The sequence below is a fragment of the Corvus kubaryi genome, unplaced genomic scaffold, assembly GCF_017639235.1.
Source record: "Corvus kubaryi isolate FWS band 111438036 unplaced genomic scaffold, C.kubaryi_AGA036_p1.0 37385, whole genome shotgun sequence".
Taxonomy (NCBI): domain Eukaryota; kingdom Metazoa; phylum Chordata; class Aves; order Passeriformes; family Corvidae; genus Corvus; species Corvus kubaryi.
Genome location: NW_024581127.1, coordinates 1,623,158 through 1,642,046, shown reverse-complemented (window position 1 = coordinate 1,642,046; position 18,889 = coordinate 1,623,158). Strand labels below are relative to the sequence as shown.

Genomic DNA, 18,889 nt, shown 5'->3' with positions numbered 1-18,889 from the left:
TAATAAAAATACTGGCAGTTACGGAAATCATCACCCTTTCAGTTTTAAAGGGAGATTATCAAACTGTGGGACATGATTTATACAGAGTTGTTAGGAGAAAAAAATAGCAAAGCAATCCATCAGGGGAGTTTGTCAGAATATATTTTTATGGTAAAAAATGTCTACGAAAAAATAAAACAAAAAAAAAAGTATTCTGGGATATTTGTTTAGAGAATAAAATAAATAAAAATAAATTCCTCTTTCAAGGGGTTTATGATGTAATTTAATTTGTAGGGAGGAAGGGGTTGGGTGTTGCTGAGCTACTTGCTTAATTTCACCCTGTAGAATTCCATTTTGTATGGAATGATTACCATGGAAATATTGTGAGAATTTCCAGTAATCTCATCCGTCAGTAGAAGGTAGCTTATTGTCCCTTCGTGTGGTTTTGTGGGGGATATTGTTGTGACCTTTATAACTTTGCATTCAAAGACATTTCTTAGATTCTAGTTGTCTTTTTTTCCCCTACAAAAAAGGGAAAAGTATTAACATGAAAAAGTAGTGCTTGATGCGAACTAAAATTTATCCTGTGCATTTCACAGCTGTAGGCTGTTTTTCAAACAGTATTTTTCTGTAATACAATAATAGACTTGCCTTTCTAACCCTTGAAGAAGTTAAAATTCTGATTTCAAAGCTGTGTTTTTGTGGTCAACATTACTTGCAAAAAATAAGTTTGTTTTTTTTTTTACTCCAGTTCCTCATTTCAGGAGCCTTGCATTTGTATGAGCCTGTCCCACTTCTCCACAACATGTCTGGATTCAGGAAGAGGTGGAATAATATATATTGCCTTAGGACAAGCCATACTTCAGTGGAAGGCTGAAAGGTGTACAGCTGAAGGGCAGCGAGCCTCCTGTAGCACGTGCCCATGGTATGGGGGAGGCTGGAGCCACCAAAGGAGTTCAGCTTATTGGTCATACTTCTACTTCTCGGATGTTGAGTGTTACATTGAAACCTCTTTTGCAAAATTCGGGAATAAAAAGAAGATGCAACAATGTCCATGCATTGAGGTGCAAGTCAGTGCCGGCCCTGGCTGTTGTACCCTGTGCAGCATTGCAATCTCTAAGTTCAAGGGTGGGCTGGAAGTACTTACTTGAAGTAGTCTTGTACCACTAAAAACAAGCCTTAACCTGAGGATGAAGCATCAGTTTTTCAGATAAACTGTCCTATACCTGTGGATTTTTAAAACATCAAGCAATTATTTTTATTAAAAAAGGAAATTTAAACAGTGTTTAGTCTCATTTCAATTATTATAAAGGAGGAGGCTCTCTAGCGCTCTGCAGTGTTCTTGTGGCTAACCTGTTCAAAGCTTTTACAGTGTTGAATTTTCAGAATCAAAGGCATTTTGGCATGAACTGTGCACTTGAAAACTTACTCGCATCATTAAGGACAGATTGCTTTATGGCTAATGCCCTGTCCACACCTAGCCCTGATTACTACACTGCTTACAACCTTAGTAGGCATTGTGTACCTAGAGGAAATGGCTTCAGACTACTGCTAAACCCACAGTTTTAAAGATTTTTACTGAACTTTTGGGTTTGTAGATAATAGAAACCGCCAGTGCTGGTAATAGAAAATAAAATAAAAATGTTTGCTGATAATAGAAACAGTGCTGAAAGTTCACTTGTTCATGGAAAAGTGTAAGTATCTCAGGTCTAGAAGGATAAAAATGTATCAGTTTACAGAACTACCTTAATTTTTTTTGCATTGTGCTACTTTCTGTAAAAAGTTTGCTCACCGGTTAAGAATGATTGCTTTAAATTTGTGCATTCATTTCCAGCTTACACGCTGATTGTATTTGTATATCTCGATATAAAGATTTATTTCTCTACTGCTCAAGATACATTTTAAATGTGTTAATTTTTGAAACAGATTTTTGTTTTCTATAATTAGAAATTATGGGTTATGTATGTAGTTTATATCTTAAAACACCAGAAGTGATCTCTGACATGAATGTAGAGTTTCTAATTTCTTTCTTAAGTTATATGGGTAAAGTATGTTCTGACTGATAGTTTCATAGTTTGGTTGTTGGCTTGTTTTTTTCTGGGTTTTTCTGGTTTGTTTGTTTTTTGTGTGTTTTTTTTTTTTTTTTTTTAATTGAAGTAAAACAGGAAAGTTGTGAAATAAGTTTTCTTCCCTTATGGATGTTACTCTAGAGACAATCACAGCATTTAGGAAACACACAGTTCATTTGCCTCTGCAATCCATGTTAACATTCTTACATCAATGCATTGTGAGATTTTAATTTTCATAATGTTTTACAGGAAATCTCTACCTCCTTTATTGGTAAAAATGTACTTGCTTTTGTTGTGAAAAGCATTTTAACCATACCTTGTGTTTTTTGTCTGAGAAGAGTGAAGGATTGTGTGTATTTAAAAGGCAGTTAAATGCCACTCTGGAGAAAAAGATACCTCTCATGCTTCCATCTTGTAATTGCTTATTAGTATCGACATGTACATCAAGCTTTTCCTAGATCATGATTTTATGCTTCTCGTTTGTTGAAAGCTTGATGTGAGATCTTGCAGCCTGATTTGCCTTTCCTGCCCTCTTCCTCTCCTTCACCTCCTCACAAAAGAGGGAGATACTTAGGCTGGGGAGCAGTGCTGTATGTGATTTTAAAAAATGGAAGAATACAATTCTAGCAGTCTTAAATTGTGTGTCCAGAAGAACTGATGTTTGGGCTCTGATCTTGATGCTGGGCTGGAGTTTGAGGATAAATACTTACCATAGAATTGTAGAATGGTTTGGGTTGGAAGGGTCCTTAAAGATCATCTAGTTCCATCCCCCCTTTCCACTAGACCAGGTTGCTCAAAGCCCCATCTGGCCTGGCCTTGAACACTTCCAGGAATGGGGCATCCACAGCTTCTGTGGGCAACAGTTTGTGAAGTGCTCTGATAGTTTTGATGAATGCTTTAGAGGAGCCACTGAAAAAGTTAATTCTGCCTTTGGAGTTTGAGCCCTTTGCAGTATGTGAAGCCTTTTGCCATTTCAGACCTTCTACTTTTTACTTTACTTTTTAAGTAAAGGATTATGGCTTAGTTATGGGTGCAACAACTTATGGGCATAAATTGACTTGGGAACTCTGTGAAAAACCAGAATGGAATCTTACTCTCAGTCTATTAAACAACAGCAGGTATGTGCTGTAGGAGAATTGCTTGTACTCTTTTTTTTTTTTTAATATTTTTTGGGGATGAGTTTAAAATTAAGGGTATCATAAGTGTAGATTATAATAAACTGACTGTTTTGGCTAATGATTTGTTGCCATGTATACCTTTCAATGCAGGATATTTTCCAAAATGTTTGTATTGCTTGTTTAGAAAGACATGTCTGAAACTTCCTTGAAAGACATAAAAACTACTTAATATAAATACTTGCGTATCTCAAAGCAGAATAAGAAGCTCAGTGTTGAAAATGAATTGATTATTGTTAGGATTTGAAAAGTTTTTGCTCTTTGCAGTGTGGAAAGTAAATGAAGGACCGAGAGTTGGGCTTTTCACTGGTGATTTCAAGGAGTTTCTGGTGTGGTGTGTGATAGGACTTCACCCAGGCTAATGAGTTAGCCACAGTATGTGCTACCTTTCTTTTCCTTTTCTCCTACACTATTTGGTGAAATATGATGCAAAAGAGGGGACAGTAGAGTGAGAGTGCGTTGTTTGCACATGGAAAATTTTGATGAGAGGCATGGGGACAACTTGTAATTTTGTGTAGGAAGCAATAAGGAAGACAGTGGGGCAATTTTGGTGGAGGTAGACTGATTTATAGCATGAGAGGCAAGGTTCTGTTGTGTGTATAACAGGGTGGCTCCCCGTGGAACCTGCAGAACCCCAGGGATCTTGAACTACAGACTGGGTTGCATTTCTTTCTACATTTTTTAGCTATGTGTTTGGGAGTACTCTTTGCACTTGCAGTACTGTTCCCTTCAGGAGCAATGACATCCATATTCAGTAACTTATTCTAAAGCAAAAAGTGTTCTTAATGTTTTCTACTATTCTTTTGTCTGCATGATCATCTGTATTTGCACGAGTCCTAAAATTCTGTCAAAATGAGAAAGGCTTTAATTATATTGAGGTCTTGTGTCTGTCTTCCATCGTGTTTGGAGAAGTAACTGACAACAGATCCTCCTTTCCCCTGGAAAACGGGGCAAGTGGTGCTGTACGCCTTTTGATCTGTGAACTCCCAGCTCTGACATAATGATGAAAAGCCTGGAATTTTGCTACAATCATGCAAGTTACTCCTCTCTTTCTCTTACCTCATTTTCCAAATGTGTTTCAGGGGTTGCTTATCTAGCCTAATTTTTTTGTTCTGCTCATTTCCAAAAGTTCCTCTGTAAAATTAGTTCACTACATTAATATGATAATTACGATCCAATATACCAGATTTGCCCTTTACTGCCTAAGTCATATAACATTAATGAAACTAACAGTGTCTTGATATTTTTAGTTTGTCATGCAGACAGCACAAGTTTAGTCCTGGAGATAATCCTGTAGCAAGCTAAAATGGCTTCTTGCAGAATAATGGGATGCTTAGTGATGCCAAATTTGAAGACAAAACTGGGATCTGTTATTAAAACTGTGTGATTTCCACATACCTGAAATACTTAATGAGCTACTGCTCATGCTTCTTGGGTAAAATGTAAAGTTTTATCATTAGCTTGTGTGCAAACAGAGAATACAGCAAGTGGACTAAACCCCAGACTTCAAATAACAAATTCACCCAGAGTAGCTAACTGTTGCCTTCATTAGATACAGCTTCAAAGTATGTGCTAAGATTTTTCCACTACAGCTTTTTATCACTTCCACAAGTTCAGCATGCCCTATACAGATGCTTAATTTGTATGCTGGGCCCTGTGGTAAAGCTATTTCTGTCAGTGAGATTCCAAAATTGTAGGCACTGATGTCAATGCAGATGAGGTTAGCCTAATTTGGTCAAGAGAGGGCTATGCCATGCAAAATCTTCTTTACATGGGCACATAAAGGCCAGTGCCAAGACTGACAGGTGTCCAGTGGGTGGCAAGGAGCTTCAGAGATAAACATTCTTGTTGGTACTGCTACAATTCTTGCTTCTTTAAGAAACAATGTAATAATTGTATGGCTGTTTTCAGCATCCTTGCAGGATAACTAAGTAAAATGGAAATGAAACGTAATTTTACAAATGTAAATCTTTTAAGTCCTATTGAAATAACTTCTTTTCTATGCTCAATTCAATTTCTGTTTAGTGTTAAAGGCTTGACAATGAAAGTAGCATCTTGTTACTTTCAAAAATGTCATATTAAATTCAGAAGTGTACTGCTGTGAAATCCCTGTAAGAAAAATTACTTGAAAGTGGCTTTTAATTGTAGGAGGTCTTGGAATTTTGTAAACGTGATAGTGTGCACTCAGGTTGAATAATGAGGAGTGTGTACAAGGATATAGTACTTTAGAGAAGGTTGTAGAAGGATATTGGTTGTAGTTGAAGAAGTCCCTACATTTTCTCCTCTAACTTTCCTCCTTTTTTGCTATGTCAATGTGTCAGCAGCAAAGTGTATCAAAAATGTATTCATCTATTAAAAGAACACTTTCTTTGTATGCCTGTTTCCATAACTCCTTCCATGCCTCCTCCTAGCAGGATTGCAATCATACGTTGTTTTTTGCCTGGGAATTTTTTTATATTAGTTTTGAGTTTATAATTTTTCTGTTCCTTCGTCAGCTACTTTTTTCTTAGTACTGACCCATTAGAAAAAAAAGGTAAACCAAACAAAAACAAATCCCCTTTTTTTATATCCAGGAAAATATTTCTTACACTGACAATTGACAATTTCTGTAACTGAAAGCTGAGCCTTTTCAGTGTATTTCAGTCTCAAACACAGTAGTCCTTTTCAGTTCAACACCTGCAGACATGAGGCACAACGCTACTGAAAAGCTCTCTCTGTTTCAGGGTCAGCTTTATCTGTAGCGGGTGAGAAGCTGAAATCAGTAGATTTGGGTTTTGATGAAGTGTTTGCATGCATGGATTGCTGGCACCCACGTGCTGACAGAATATTAATGCCAAGCAATAACTACATGTTTGCAACTGTGTAAATGTCTATAAAACATAAGGTTTGCATGAAAATAGCTTTTTTAAACTTCATTAGCAAGTTTTAAAAAAAATTTGCTATAAGAAATTTGCATCTGTGACAGGTCAGAGAATGAGAATTTAGAAGTATGTAAAAAAGGGTTGTATTGGTAGCTCAATAAAATGAAAGGTGGGAAGCTGGCGGTAATATATTATGGTCTGGAAAGTGAGGGAAGGTGTTGAAATGGCAGGCCTCTGGCATGGGGAAGGCTGGGGTTTTCAGCTTCCTGTCTCATTAGAGCTTCTCCAGGTTTAAGGAATTCAGCTGAAATTGGTCAGTTTATCTTCAATTGGAAGACTAAAAGCATTTTTGGATATGGTGGGTAAGCAAATTCTGAAATAAGTGTTTAGTGCTGATGCATCTCTAGGTTAATTTCCTCTAGGAAGAACATTGTAGCAGAAACTGTAATTGGAATGGTTTGTGTTTGTATATGGGGGGGGTGTTTTGTTGTTTGGTTTTTGTTTGTTCTGGGGTTTTTTTTGTTCGTTTCATTTGTTTGGGTTTTCTTTAAGCTTGAAACACTAGGGGTTTTTTTGTTGAGGTGAAGAAAAGTTGAACATAGTTGGTCAATCTTTTCTGTATTTCATATACTATGATACCATGTGTTGTTTCTTAATTTTGTACTTTGCCTTTCTGTGAATTGCTAGGGCATGGCCAATATGATCTTTCTTTGACACCCTTTATTCCTCATAAACTCCGTGATGACTTTAAGTTAATTGTTATTTTCATTTGCTATCATATTATAAATGAGATACAATATTGATTTGTGAATTTGACAGCAAATGGTATAACCAGTTTCAGTGTTTGTCCTCCGTAGTTCTTCAGTTATTTAATGAAAATAATCACAAGAGAATGAAAGCCAGACTTTATTTATTTCAGATGTGCTGTTGCTATCTCTGCTTAATTTGTGAATCTGAATCTTCCAGCTTTCCCCTTGAAATTGAATCTTTTTTGACAACCTAATATTTTTGTGTGATGGCTAGCAAGGAAGGAGAAACAAAAATGATTTTAGTACTGCCTTTTTAATATTTAACATACTTTTGGAGCTTTAACATATGCCAGTTTGCCTAGGGAACTGCCGAAATGTGTTAGGTTTTGTTTTGTTTCTTTTTTCCCTGTGGGAATTGTTAATTTTTTTAAAATGAGATTTGAAAATTGAAAATCCTTGCTTAAAGTAAATGGAAGCTGTGTTGCCTGGGGAGTCTCAATAAGTGTGAATATTTTAATTTTGTGTAAACTGTTCTTTAAAAGCTTCCTATAAAGTGAATTGAAGTGTGCGTGAAGGGGTTGAAGGTAGCTTTTAGCAGTGCTGGATTAGGGAAAACTTGCTAGACAAGAACCAGGCAGGAAAATAATACTTAGGCTTAGAGAGAGGTGAGCCCTCATAGCTATGGGAGTACCCATCACTTAGTCAAATAGAGGCTCTTAGTTGTTACCATAAATTTTATTTATTTCTTTTTCACATGTGAATGAGAGAGAAGCCCAGGGAGCAAGTGAAAAGGAGCATCTCACATTGTGCCTGCTCCTGTGCCTTTTAGCCTTTATTTGTTGCACTGCATTGCTCTGTTCTCTGAGTTCATGAGCAGGACAGACACAACTGTAGAAATTCATACGTAGAGCTGCTGTGTGGGGAAGCCCTGAGTGCTTCCTGTGCTCCCCCTTTCCACACACATGCTTCTGGAAGCTCTGAAGCTGCACAGGTGAGCTAGTAGTGTTCACATAAGCATAAAAGTTACTGGAAAAGCTTCTCCCCGAGGAAAAAAGCTTCAACCTTGAATTTAGAGGACAGACTTGTTGTGTCCTTTGTGTCTTCTGTTGATAACTTGTGAAGATACAACTTCTGTGACTTTAAGTTCTGTAATTTTCTTTTCTGGTTGTTGCGATGTGTTGACAGTTTTGTGGTATCTTTCTGTGAGATTGTAAACTCGATGTTTTTTATTTAGATTGCCATTTAAATATAGCACAGTAAGATGATCTTTCACTGTTCAAAGGATGTGCTTTAGAAATAGAACATAAATTTTTTATTCCAAAGTCCAAAACTTTGGTAGCTTTTCTTGTCACACATTACTGTTCAACTGTTTTCACTTCCATAGCCAGGTTACTTGCAATATGTGAAGTATGTGGGAATTGAAATTACTGTTTATCTGCTTCCAGTATACCATTCAGTCTTCGCTGAAGGTGTATTTAATAGTGAAACGTAGTAACTCAGAGCAGCTAAAACTCAACTTCTTGCATCTCACCTTCAGAGCAGTCTGCCTTTACTGAGTGGATTGCAGTCTTGAGGCCCTGATGGAACTTTGTCTTGTAACAATGGTACAGTTCTTTAACTCTTCAAAATCACAGATGAAGGTATTTGTATTGAGCTCCAAAATTGGACCAGTTTCTTGCTATGAATGAGCAGATGACAGTACCTGCCAACAGGTGTGGGCAGATACAGGCTGCTGTAGACCAGTCCTGTTTGAGCATCTGTACAACTCTAATATGGTTCTTTGTCAAAGGTGATAAGACTCACTACATCCAATGGTTAAAAAATGAGTATTTCCTAAAAAACAAATGACAAATACATGTGTGTCAGCTTTGTCCGAACTTTTTCATACTTCCTAAATTTGTTTGTTTCTTTCAAGAGGCTTTGAAAAAAGTGGAGTATAACTTCTTTCCAAAATTGCTTCTCTGGAGAGAAGCAGAAATCTTAGTTATGTGAATTTATACAAAGGCCTAAAATGCCATAGTAAGTAAACATCCTTTGAAAATGGGTGTCTGAATAAATCAGAGAAAGAATACTGTATTGTAGAGCTTCAGTTAATCTTCCGGTGATTTTTTTTTACCTAAAGCAGTAAATTTCAGAGTTTCTAAATTTAAATGATCTAAATTGGATTGCTTGTCGCTGAGCCAGTTAATACCATATATCACTTTCTCTTATGAAAACACAGAACTGAAGTTCATGATATGACAGAGGCACTTGAGAGTGTTCTAATTTGTATTGCAAAGAATCATTTTAAAAAGAAGTAATCCGTTTTAAGGTGTTTAATCTATGCAAGGAAATTAAAAATGTGTTCTTATCCACCCCTCAAATATGATGTGGATGTTTTTGCTTTTTCAGTGTTACATGTCCATTTCTGTTAACCTGAAAATCATGATGTTGAGCAAATGAAAGGTTTAAAACAGCAATCAGAAAAATGCAGTGTTTAAAAGTGTGCTTTTTTGGACAAAGATTTATGTGATTTGTTTATAAAAGATAGACTACCTCTTACCCCTTTTAGAAATAAAGGACATACAGAATGACCCTGATAGTTTTCTATTGCTATGTTGCAGTAGCAATAGAAAACTCACAGAATGGGCGATGGTACGGAAAGGCAAGTTGTTGACTTCTTTCATTCAATGGGTTTGTATCTTTTCTAAGGGGGATTTCTTTCTTTTTCTGTCTTACTGAGAGCTGAAATGGAAAATTTGTAAAACTGAAAAGTGGTCTTTAAGGTTATAATTTCAGCTTTCTGGATCGGTAGCTGTCCTTGACTTTCAAAGTTCATGTTTTGGAGTTCTCAGCCCTTGGTTTAAGATCAACCAGCCTTTTGAGTTTAGTTGCAGTGAGTTAGGTAGTTGCAATGATAATTTATATGTGGTCGTGAAGGTGAATTTTCTAACTTCCTTAAATTTTCATGTTTGCTTATGATTTGCTACCTGATATGTAGCTTTGTTGATGAGTCACTGTCCCTGGAGTTATCTAAAAGATGTGTAGGTGTGGCGTTTAGGGATATGGCCTAGTGGTGGACTTGGCAGCGTTGGGTTAACGGTTGGACTTGATGGTCTTAAAGGTCTTTTCCAACCTAAATCATTCTATGATTTCGTTAATAAGCAGCTAGAATAGTTGGAATCTTGTACCTAGTTGCAACTTAGGCTAACATGGCAAATCTTTTAAATAAGAAGCTGAATTGAAAGTAAAATGCTTAGATAACATTTTAAATTAAGATGTGAATAGAAGTAGCATTTGTAAAAGTTGTTCGTTGTGTATACATTGTGAAATTCTAGAAGTTCTGTTCTCAATATCTATAAAAATAATGGTGCATTTTCTTCTTTTTTTTCATTGGGTGCAGTGTTTAGTGGTTGGGTTGGGCTGCAGCAGTAGCTACCCACACTTGTTACAAGAATACTCATAGATTACCATTTAATTATTCTTTTTTAGTGAAGTCCGCTGGAGAGAGAGATCACACATGATTTATAATGAGACAAGGAGAAAAGCAAAGAAAAGATGGAAATTAGTTGTGTTTATTTTCCACTGTGTGCTGATGAATTTGTAAGTGATAGGCTTATTCCTCTACTGTCATTACATGCTGTTAATATAAATACAGTAAGGTTCCCTGGCTGGTTCATAGCAAGTAATAGGTCACTCAGGAGTGTATCCTAGAAATCAGTGTGCCACAAGCCTCTGTTCTGGAAGGGGGTGTTTGAAGGGCAAAGGAGACTCCATGGAGATTTCTTTTCTGGGCCAGGTGTACAAGTGCATGCACACGAAATCAGGTCATTCTGGCAAGTAGGAGTGATTAGCAACAGGCCTCAAACTTTTGCATAAAAGCTCAGGTGGTAATGGAGATCTGTGAAGCCCTGCTGTATTTAAAACGGAGCATCATCTGAGACCCAGTAATGTCTCTGAAATTTGGTGCTCTTGCTTCAATTCTGGATTTCTTGTAGGTGTTACTGAAATGTTTTTTTGGGGGGGGAAGTGGAGCATTTAAAGACACTTCTGCACAAACAGTAGTTACTAAGCTTTGTAAGGCAACCCTGAGTCATTCTTCAGAGCTGATGAACTTCAGGAAAATAAATAAAAATAGAAAAGGATTGGAACAGATGGATATTTAGAAATACACAGGCAAATTTGGGATCCTGTACTTGATACTTCAGATAACAGAGTATGTAATAGGAAATAATGGGTTTCCACATGGAGCCTTGCAGATCTCTAGGAGTGTATATGGAAATAATTGGAGCCTTACAAATCACCATGGTATATTAATGGGGGAGCTTCTTTGAATGGGTAGGAGCTGGTCCCATGTGATGCCTGTTTCCCAATGAGAGCAAACTGGTAGCTCTAGCAAATTCCTTAGTGGAATCTTTGTAACGCCTGTTGCAAGATCCCAACTGCTTTCTGCTGTATTGATAATGCACACTTGTCTTACCAGGAATAGCACAGAAAGGTTTGTTCAGTAAATGCAAAAATTGTAGCAAAACATGTCTTTGACTGCAGAGATGCATCTACAGTGCTGAGTATCATCAAGTCTGCATTGAATTCATTGGGATATTTGTGTTTCTTTGGAAATGATAAGAGACAGCAATTGCACTTGCACATGTGAGCTGATGGTAAGGAGAGAGGAATAAGTAACAACTTGTATGTGAATGTTAACTGCCTTATCAAACATGGTGTCTCTGCAGACATCAAGGAAATAGATTTTAGAAAACTGAGAATCTGTTAGAAAGCAGTAAAGAAAAAGAGAAGAAAGAAAATGAAACAGCATTAGCAACTTCCCCAATTTTTAAAAATACAATACAGTGTATGATAGCTGTTCTTTTTGGTGTGCTTCTCAGTTTCAAGATGAAGCTGAAACTGATGGTGATGTCCACAGCTCAAGGGTCACTGCACCTCCAGAACTGAGGCAGTATAACAGGTAGTACGTTAACACAGAGGGAATTTAGTATTACCTCATTTTTCTGTAGCCTTCTACCTGCGGGTTTACCATACGTACTAATGACCTTGAATAATTTCTTCCACATATTTGTAAAATGTAATTTATTTCACTTTCACCTTGGAATTGTTAGTGGGGTTATTCAAAGCAGTACTTTCCCCAAACGAAGCACTTTAGCTTCTGTGTTGATTTCTTAAACTTCTCATACAAACCAGTGTAATTTCTGATCTTAGTCTGTCTCCAAATTCAGAATTGTATTGCCAAAACAATCTTTCCATTTCCAAGCCATAATTAAAACAAATAATGGTGTAGTGGTGCTTAACAGGTGGGCAAATATTTTTATTTCTGTGTTCTCGTATTAAACTTATGCATGAGACAGTTTTAAGAAAACTTTCAGTAAGGGGAGGCTTCTTAATTAAACCACTTAATGGTGGAAGACAAAAGAGGCAAGGGTAATCAGTTTGTATAGCTCTGTTTTCTAAGATAATGTTGTATTTCTGAAATTGGTGGAAGAAAGTCTTGCTCCGTGCACATGGGACAAGACCGTGCACACAATCCAAGAACATCTTCATGTGTTTTGAGACAGGAAAAGAGAAGACTTGTCCAGGATTGATAATAGTGATGACTGAGAGGAATGCTTGACATTTCAAAGAGTATAAGGGTATTTATGCTGGAGTTTCATTCAGAGGAGAGTTTAGTCTTGAAGCAAATCACCTCATTGTTCTTGTTTGCTGTGCGCATTTTGTTGTTTTCCAGACTGGTTTTGGTTCTTCCAAAAGAAACTTAAGTCATTTCACTCATTGTGTGCACCAAATGTGCCCTAATCCTCAATATGGTTGTAGAGTTTTGATCAGGTTTTGGTCATTTTTTAGCAGCTTTGAACCTCCTGTGGTAGGGTCTGGTTCAGGAAGTTGGAGTAAATATGGCCTGCAAAAAAAAAAATTAAAACTCCTGGGTTTCATATAGTATAGGTGTAAAGATCTGAGCAGCAGCTGTGTTTTAATCTGCTCCAGTTGTGCCAAATTGTAATGCAGATATAGCCTGATGCCATTTACTGTGGGTTTGTTTTTTTAAAGTAACATCAGACTGGTGGTGGTTAATTGTCAGGGTGTTTTAACCTTGTCAAATGTTTGGAGGTGGTAATGTTTTAAAATCTATCTCTGTGACAGTTTGTATTTTAGATGGAACTTGACAGACCTTTAGAGAAGTGCTGCATTCATTAAGTGAGGTACCAAAAGACCCATTCTGAATGTTCTTGCCTTTGGTTTTGATCTGACTGGTTTTCCAGGGCATAGGGACAGGGCAGAAGATAAATGCTCAGAATGTAATGGTTCTGTAGGGATTCACAGGTTGTGCTGAGACCATGATTATAGCTTAAAAGACAGTATAAATATTTGGAATCATGATATAAAATAACAAAGAGCCTATCCCACTTAACAAATCTTCTCCTTAATTCAGTAAACATCCACTGTGGTATGTGTCCACTTTTCCTTTGGACGGAAGGAAATTAGCTCCTCAGTGTTAAAACTACTCCTTCGGTGATCTGTGCTAACTTTTGTATTTTGTGCACACATTGGAACTTGGAATTCATTTTCTTGCAAAAAAAAAAAAAGGAAGAACAGACTCTTCATATAATTTTGCTTTCAGTTATTCAGCTTCATCCTTTTAAACTCCTCATTATCCCACACTGTTCCTTTTTCTCCCCCACTGTAGCTCCTTTTTTTCCAAAGTATTTGAGATTTACTTGTATTTCTGAAATGAAACATTATTGTCAGCTTAAAATTACAAAAATTAGAATGAATCTCAAAGCTGCACCAAGCATGTAGGATCACTTTGCTGTATTATCAGTGTTCTTGGAGGAAGTTAGTCTGCTTTCCAGCCCTGGGAAGGGCTAGGGAGCCTGTAGCTAGGTTCAACCCCTGCAGCAATAAATGAAAGCCATATGCCAGTTCAGGCATGAGTCTGAATGGCTAAAAAGACAGCATGAAGGATGGCCTGGTATTTAGTGGACAAAAGAAGAAGTTAGACAATGACAGTTGGTTTGAACAATTGCACATATTTGGTGCATTAACTTTCATTAATGTTATTTATAGTACATTGCTATAAAAGCAATTTTGAAATATGTTTTGAAGTTCAGTTCATGGCAGTTCTCCAGGTGGCAGAGATAAAAGGAATGTGTGAATATCACAAGTGGTGGAATCTGCTGGAAACAGGCTCTTCATAGCATTTGAAGGCAAGGCAATATCCTGAATTAGCTTGGGTGTTTTGACTACTGGAGTTTGATCCTGTTGTCTGGCACACTTTGCTGTATTTAGATATGATGAAAGGATGTAATTGTGGTTTTACATTTCCTTTAGCGTTTCTGTGGGGTTTAGTAAGGTTTCACTAATTGCCATGTTCTCTGGTTGTAAACCGTTCTTGTTGAGTCCAGCGTTGGCAGAGAGGAGCGGGGCAGAGCACATTGCAGGGGCTGTCAGGTGACAGCTGCTGCCTGCCTTGTGCCTCACTGCTGTGCCCTGCTGCTTTCAGCACGGGCGGCCATCGGGGGGAGATTATGCTTCAGGTATTTGGGGTGATCCAATGGGAATTGCATTGATCTGGTGTTTAGCTCTGATCCTAATCAAACGGATTACTTCTAAGGTAGGCCATTTTTAAATTCAGTTTTGACTAACTGGGTTTAGAAGTAGTGTGAGTGAAAACAAGTCATTAAAGAACTTCACGAGTGCTTATTTTTCCTTTTTAAATCTAATCTGTTTTGGAAACATGTCATTCGCCATTTAAGATTGTGTTTCCTAAGTGTTCATACATGATTTTGTAGCTCTTGACTTTTGCTTGCCTTGAAGTGGGAAGGAGTGTGTTTGTAGGGGTGCCAGTTAGGACACAGGGGAAAAAAAGGATCTGAAATGGCTTCTGAATGGCAGGAGTTGTCTTGCCTCTGTTACTAACAGATTTTCAATTTTATAGCACTTTAAAGGCTTTGTGAAAATAAGGAAAAACAATTTAAAACATAGTGGGAATAATACGAATTAGTGTATTTTGCTTCCTGGACAGGATATCCTTTTTGTATTGTTGATTTCAGAGTTGCAGGAGTGGAAATACCAGTTTTGTTTGCTTATGTGAAATACCTACTTTACTTACTTTGTAGCCTTTCCATTTGAGATCCCTGTGTTTTGAAAAATGCATACTAATGTTAGGATTAAGTTTTTACTCTTTCATTCCAAGGAATGTAAGTATTCCCATAATGGATATTTGTGCTAGTAAATATGGGTGAGATTGGTGCCTGGAGATGAGACCAGGCTCTTCTCAGCATAGCTTGCTGTATAATCTGGAATTAATTACAAAAGGAGTAAAAAAATTAAGTGTAAGGTTATGAAGGAGAGCCAGAATCATTGGAGAGAATGAGGGAAACTGAAAAAACGTAGAATTGCTGCATTTTTAGATAGGTTTTTTTTCTTGTTATTGTTATTGATACATACTTCTAAAATTATTGTGCAGTTAACAGAAGAATCTGAACAAGCATGAATTTGAGTTTGTTGTGAAAACAAGCTTTACCAGGCATCCATGCCTGTACTCTTCAGTCATTGCCAATAACATGTTTCTAAATTTATTAAAAGCAAAAATGGTCAGGCTTAGTTGCTAGCTAGCACTTGTGACAACTTCTGTCACATCAAGAAAAAGACCAGGGTACCCAATTGATGTTCACTTGTGACTGAAGGCAGATTCTAAACACCAGAGTTTTACAGCCTGTGTGCTATACCAGTACATCATCCACATTTTACTGGTATATTGTCAAACTGCTGGCTTTCTGGAACTTGACATAAAGAGCCTGTTCAAGAGTTATGTCTAATCCAGTTTGGTCAGAGATTGTTTTAAGGTGGGGAGAAATAGGAGTTCCAGGTAGCTGACATAATACAGTTAGGCATAAAAATCCCTGCTATTTATGACTTTGTTTTTACATGTGCTAATGGTTGTTTCTTTTAGAGAATTAGTATTTTTGTGTTCATCCATTTAGAGTCTTTCTGCTATGCTGATCTAGTTTCTAAAGGCAATACCCCTGTTCGTTACTGTCCTCAAACCAATTGCTTATGTGTTTTTTTTTTTTACTGTACATTCTTCCTGATCAATTGTCAAGCTTTTGTTTTGTATATTTTTGTTAAATTTTGATTTATGTTAATAAAGATTTGGATAAGTCTTATGCCACATGATATACGTCTGAGGTATATAAGAAAAAATAGCTTACAGATGCTTGTTAGATATATGTATCATTAACATTGATAACTATCATTCAAATGATAGCTAAGTTTAAAAATGGTTGCCATCTGTCTTGGGAGATGATCATGTGAAATAGCTTTATATGGAAGAAAATATTAAAATGATCACATTCAGATACTTGAAAGAAAGGGTGGTTCCTATTGCTGATTTCATTTCAGGAAGGCAGTGTTAACTACACTTTCTTACTGTTGGTTTGACAAACTTTCAAAGTACTGCTTCGAACTCCAGTGAAAATTTTTAATAACAGTAGTAGAACCATTTTGCATACTCAGGCTTACCTGAGTTCATTGTCAGTTTAAGTGCTTGTAAAGAACATTTGTCTGTGCTTTAGTGAGGTAAAAGCTTTGTGGTGCCTTTTGGAAAACTATGGATCACATGTTAGTATGGAACTTATAAATACTTGAAATAAGTGTAAGATACACGAGAGTCTTGCTTTTGAAATATAATATTAGTTGGAGAAATAAGGTCTTAACTAGTTTGTCGTTCTCAAGACTTCTAGTTGATAAACTGTCTTATGATCTTAAATGCTTTCCAAGTGTGTATATTTGAGGCAGCATAACCAGTACATTTCAGTTGCCATGGTATAGCAACTTCTCCACACTCACCTTCAGAGCAGTTGAGACTAATGCTCTGATAGTTGAGCAGAGAGCTTGGACTGAAAAGTCAGGTATGTAAAAACACTTGCCTGGCTGTGTTGCTCTCTGTCCTCTGTCTTTTCTTTCCCAGCTTCTGGATAAACAACTGAGTAGCAAAATGAGGGTTCTGTAGTCCATCAAAAAGTGTGGATGGTTCTTTCTGATGGCTGGTACTGAATTTTGAAGGCCAGCAGCTCCAGCAGGTTTTGTTAGAGAATGAGACTAGCAGATGTTTTGCTTGGCAGTCCAAAAGCTGGCCCTTGCCAAAATGAAGTGTCCAGCAGTAATGCTGGTGCTCTGCTCTCAACAAGATTGGGAAGTCCATGTGATAAAACTGATACATCAATGGAAACATTTCTGTTTGACACAAACAGCAGCAGGTGCTCTGTTTCCAAGTGGTACATGCAAATGCTTGTACTCCCAAGCATCACTGAAGCGGTTTCCCTTTGAAGATGTATCTGTGTGCTATTTTGGCACATTGTTCCCATTGCGTGGCCTTTAATAACTTGCTATACTCTCTGAAAAGGTGTTCAGAGAGATCTGACTGAAATCTAGGTTCTGGTGGATAGTCCCTTCACATATTTTTGCAGAGGCCTTGTATCAGTGTTATTCTTAGAGGATTAATGGATTTTCCAATTTAGTTTGAACTTCTTCCATTCACTTTCCAAAAATACGTCACAAAAGCAGGAAAAATGGAAGCTTTTTTTACTGTATTGCCCTTTGGAAGAATAAACGATACTCTAGTGTGAAACTGAAGTTTAAGGTGAGGCTTTGAAAGGTGAAGTCCAGTATAAACAATCCTTCCCAGTCATCCTTCTGACATCCATCTTCACCACTGAAGCAAAAGAGCCCACCCAGTTCAGATGGCTGTGCTCGTGCCTGGAAAGGAGCAGAGCAGTTGAGAACCTCACCTAATCATTTGAGGAATTTGTTGAATCACTTGGAGTCCAGTAGACATTCCCACCAACCAAGTAGTCCGTGTGCTTGAAAACAGAACCTGCCTAAACACAAACACATTAGGATTGTCTTGTCTTTGAGCACTAGTAATTCTGTCTGCTTGCTGGAATGGTGCTTATTTGTTTGATATTTGTACAGAAGGTCAGTACTGTTATTAACATGTACAAATCCTCAGGGAGATCAAAGAGGTGGCAGAGATTTAGAAATAAAATTTTAAGCTAAATGACTTAAAAATATTGACAATAACGTGACAACAAGTAATATTTTGAGGTGCCAGAAGTCAGTCTTAATCCACAAAGATTTCTGATCCAAGGTGTCTGTAGGGTGATTCAGTGTATGCTATGGTCATCTCATCTGTGTAAGTAAAGTATATTTTAGGGTTAGTATAGTCTTGATGTCTTGGTGTAGGCTACAGAGAGTGGGCCTTTGATTAGCCATAAGGAGGGTGGCATTTTTGGTCATCGACAAGGGTAAAATCCTGCTGATTAAATTGAATTGTTGAGTGCTTTACAGTAACTTTAGTTCTTTGAGACACATTTGCCTTCCTCCTTATGAGTTTGCTGTCTGTCAGATCATGTCTCAGTAAAAGCTGAAGCATTAAATCTGGTTTTTCTATTTGCTGGGTGTAAGTGGTGAAATCTGGGCAGTATATCTTAAAGAACCACACACAGCATACATTAAATTACTTCTCTCTTTCTGCCTTTTCCCTTGCATTTTTCTAGAGTACTGTAGTGGGTAGAATAACAAATGCACTGGCTGTATTATTTGAAGTGGAGAAATTGGTGATACACCATAACCTGCAGTAGATGGTCTGTTAGGTGTTTGCAGAGTAAGCTGACACAATGCAGTCTTTGTCTGGATGAGTGCAATATTATTTGTTTACCTATCACAAGTTGCTAAAAAACCTCTGTACCATCAGCTTTATCCTTTGTCTCTGACTGCCCACCACAGTGCTCAACTATCTGTACCTCACTTACTTACCTGGTCTAAAGATAAAAGGTCTGACCACTCATCACCCACCCAACATCTGCCTGTTGGTGGAACTTGCTAATACGTGTTTTCCTCTTACCTGTTTTATTTAACAAATTTCAATGAATGAAGTATCTTTAACACCTCAGTCCTTTTAGCAAAATTAGCTGAAATTGTCCTACTATTTGTGAAGTATTGCTAGTGAAATTTATACAATAAATTGTCTCTATTTTTCCTTAGAAAACCAAACCTTCAAAGGT

General features: G+C 37.2%; 1 protein-coding gene and 1 long non-coding RNA gene across 7 annotated transcripts in view; one reads left to right on the top strand and one right to left on the bottom strand.

Moving 5' to 3' along the window:
* The window catches only part of PDE7A (phosphodiesterase 7A), a 76,136-nt gene that overhangs the window by 18,804 nt on the left and 38,443 nt on the right, over nt 1-18,889 (top strand). The window contains exon 1 of one of the 5 annotated variants that reach the window (XM_042036448.1): nt 14,348-14,436. The exons of the other annotated variants lie outside the window; for them this stretch is intronic. Within the exon in view, the coding sequence (XP_041892382.1) occupies nt 14,377-14,436 (60 nt within the window). The 5' untranslated portion in view covers nt 14,348-14,376. Of the gene's footprint in view, nt 1-14,347; nt 14,437-18,889 lie in introns of those variants that run through there. 5 annotated transcript variants of the gene reach the window in all.
* LOC121668568 overlaps nt 7,550-18,889 on the bottom strand; it is a 33,398-nt gene continuing 22,058 nt past the window's right edge. The window contains exon 3 of one of the 2 annotated variants that reach the window (XR_006017454.1): nt 7,550-17,582. This is a non-coding gene — a long non-coding RNA (uncharacterized LOC121668568). The remainder of the gene's footprint in view (nt 17,583-18,889) is intronic. The other variant, XR_006017455.1, reaches the window with a different exon arrangement.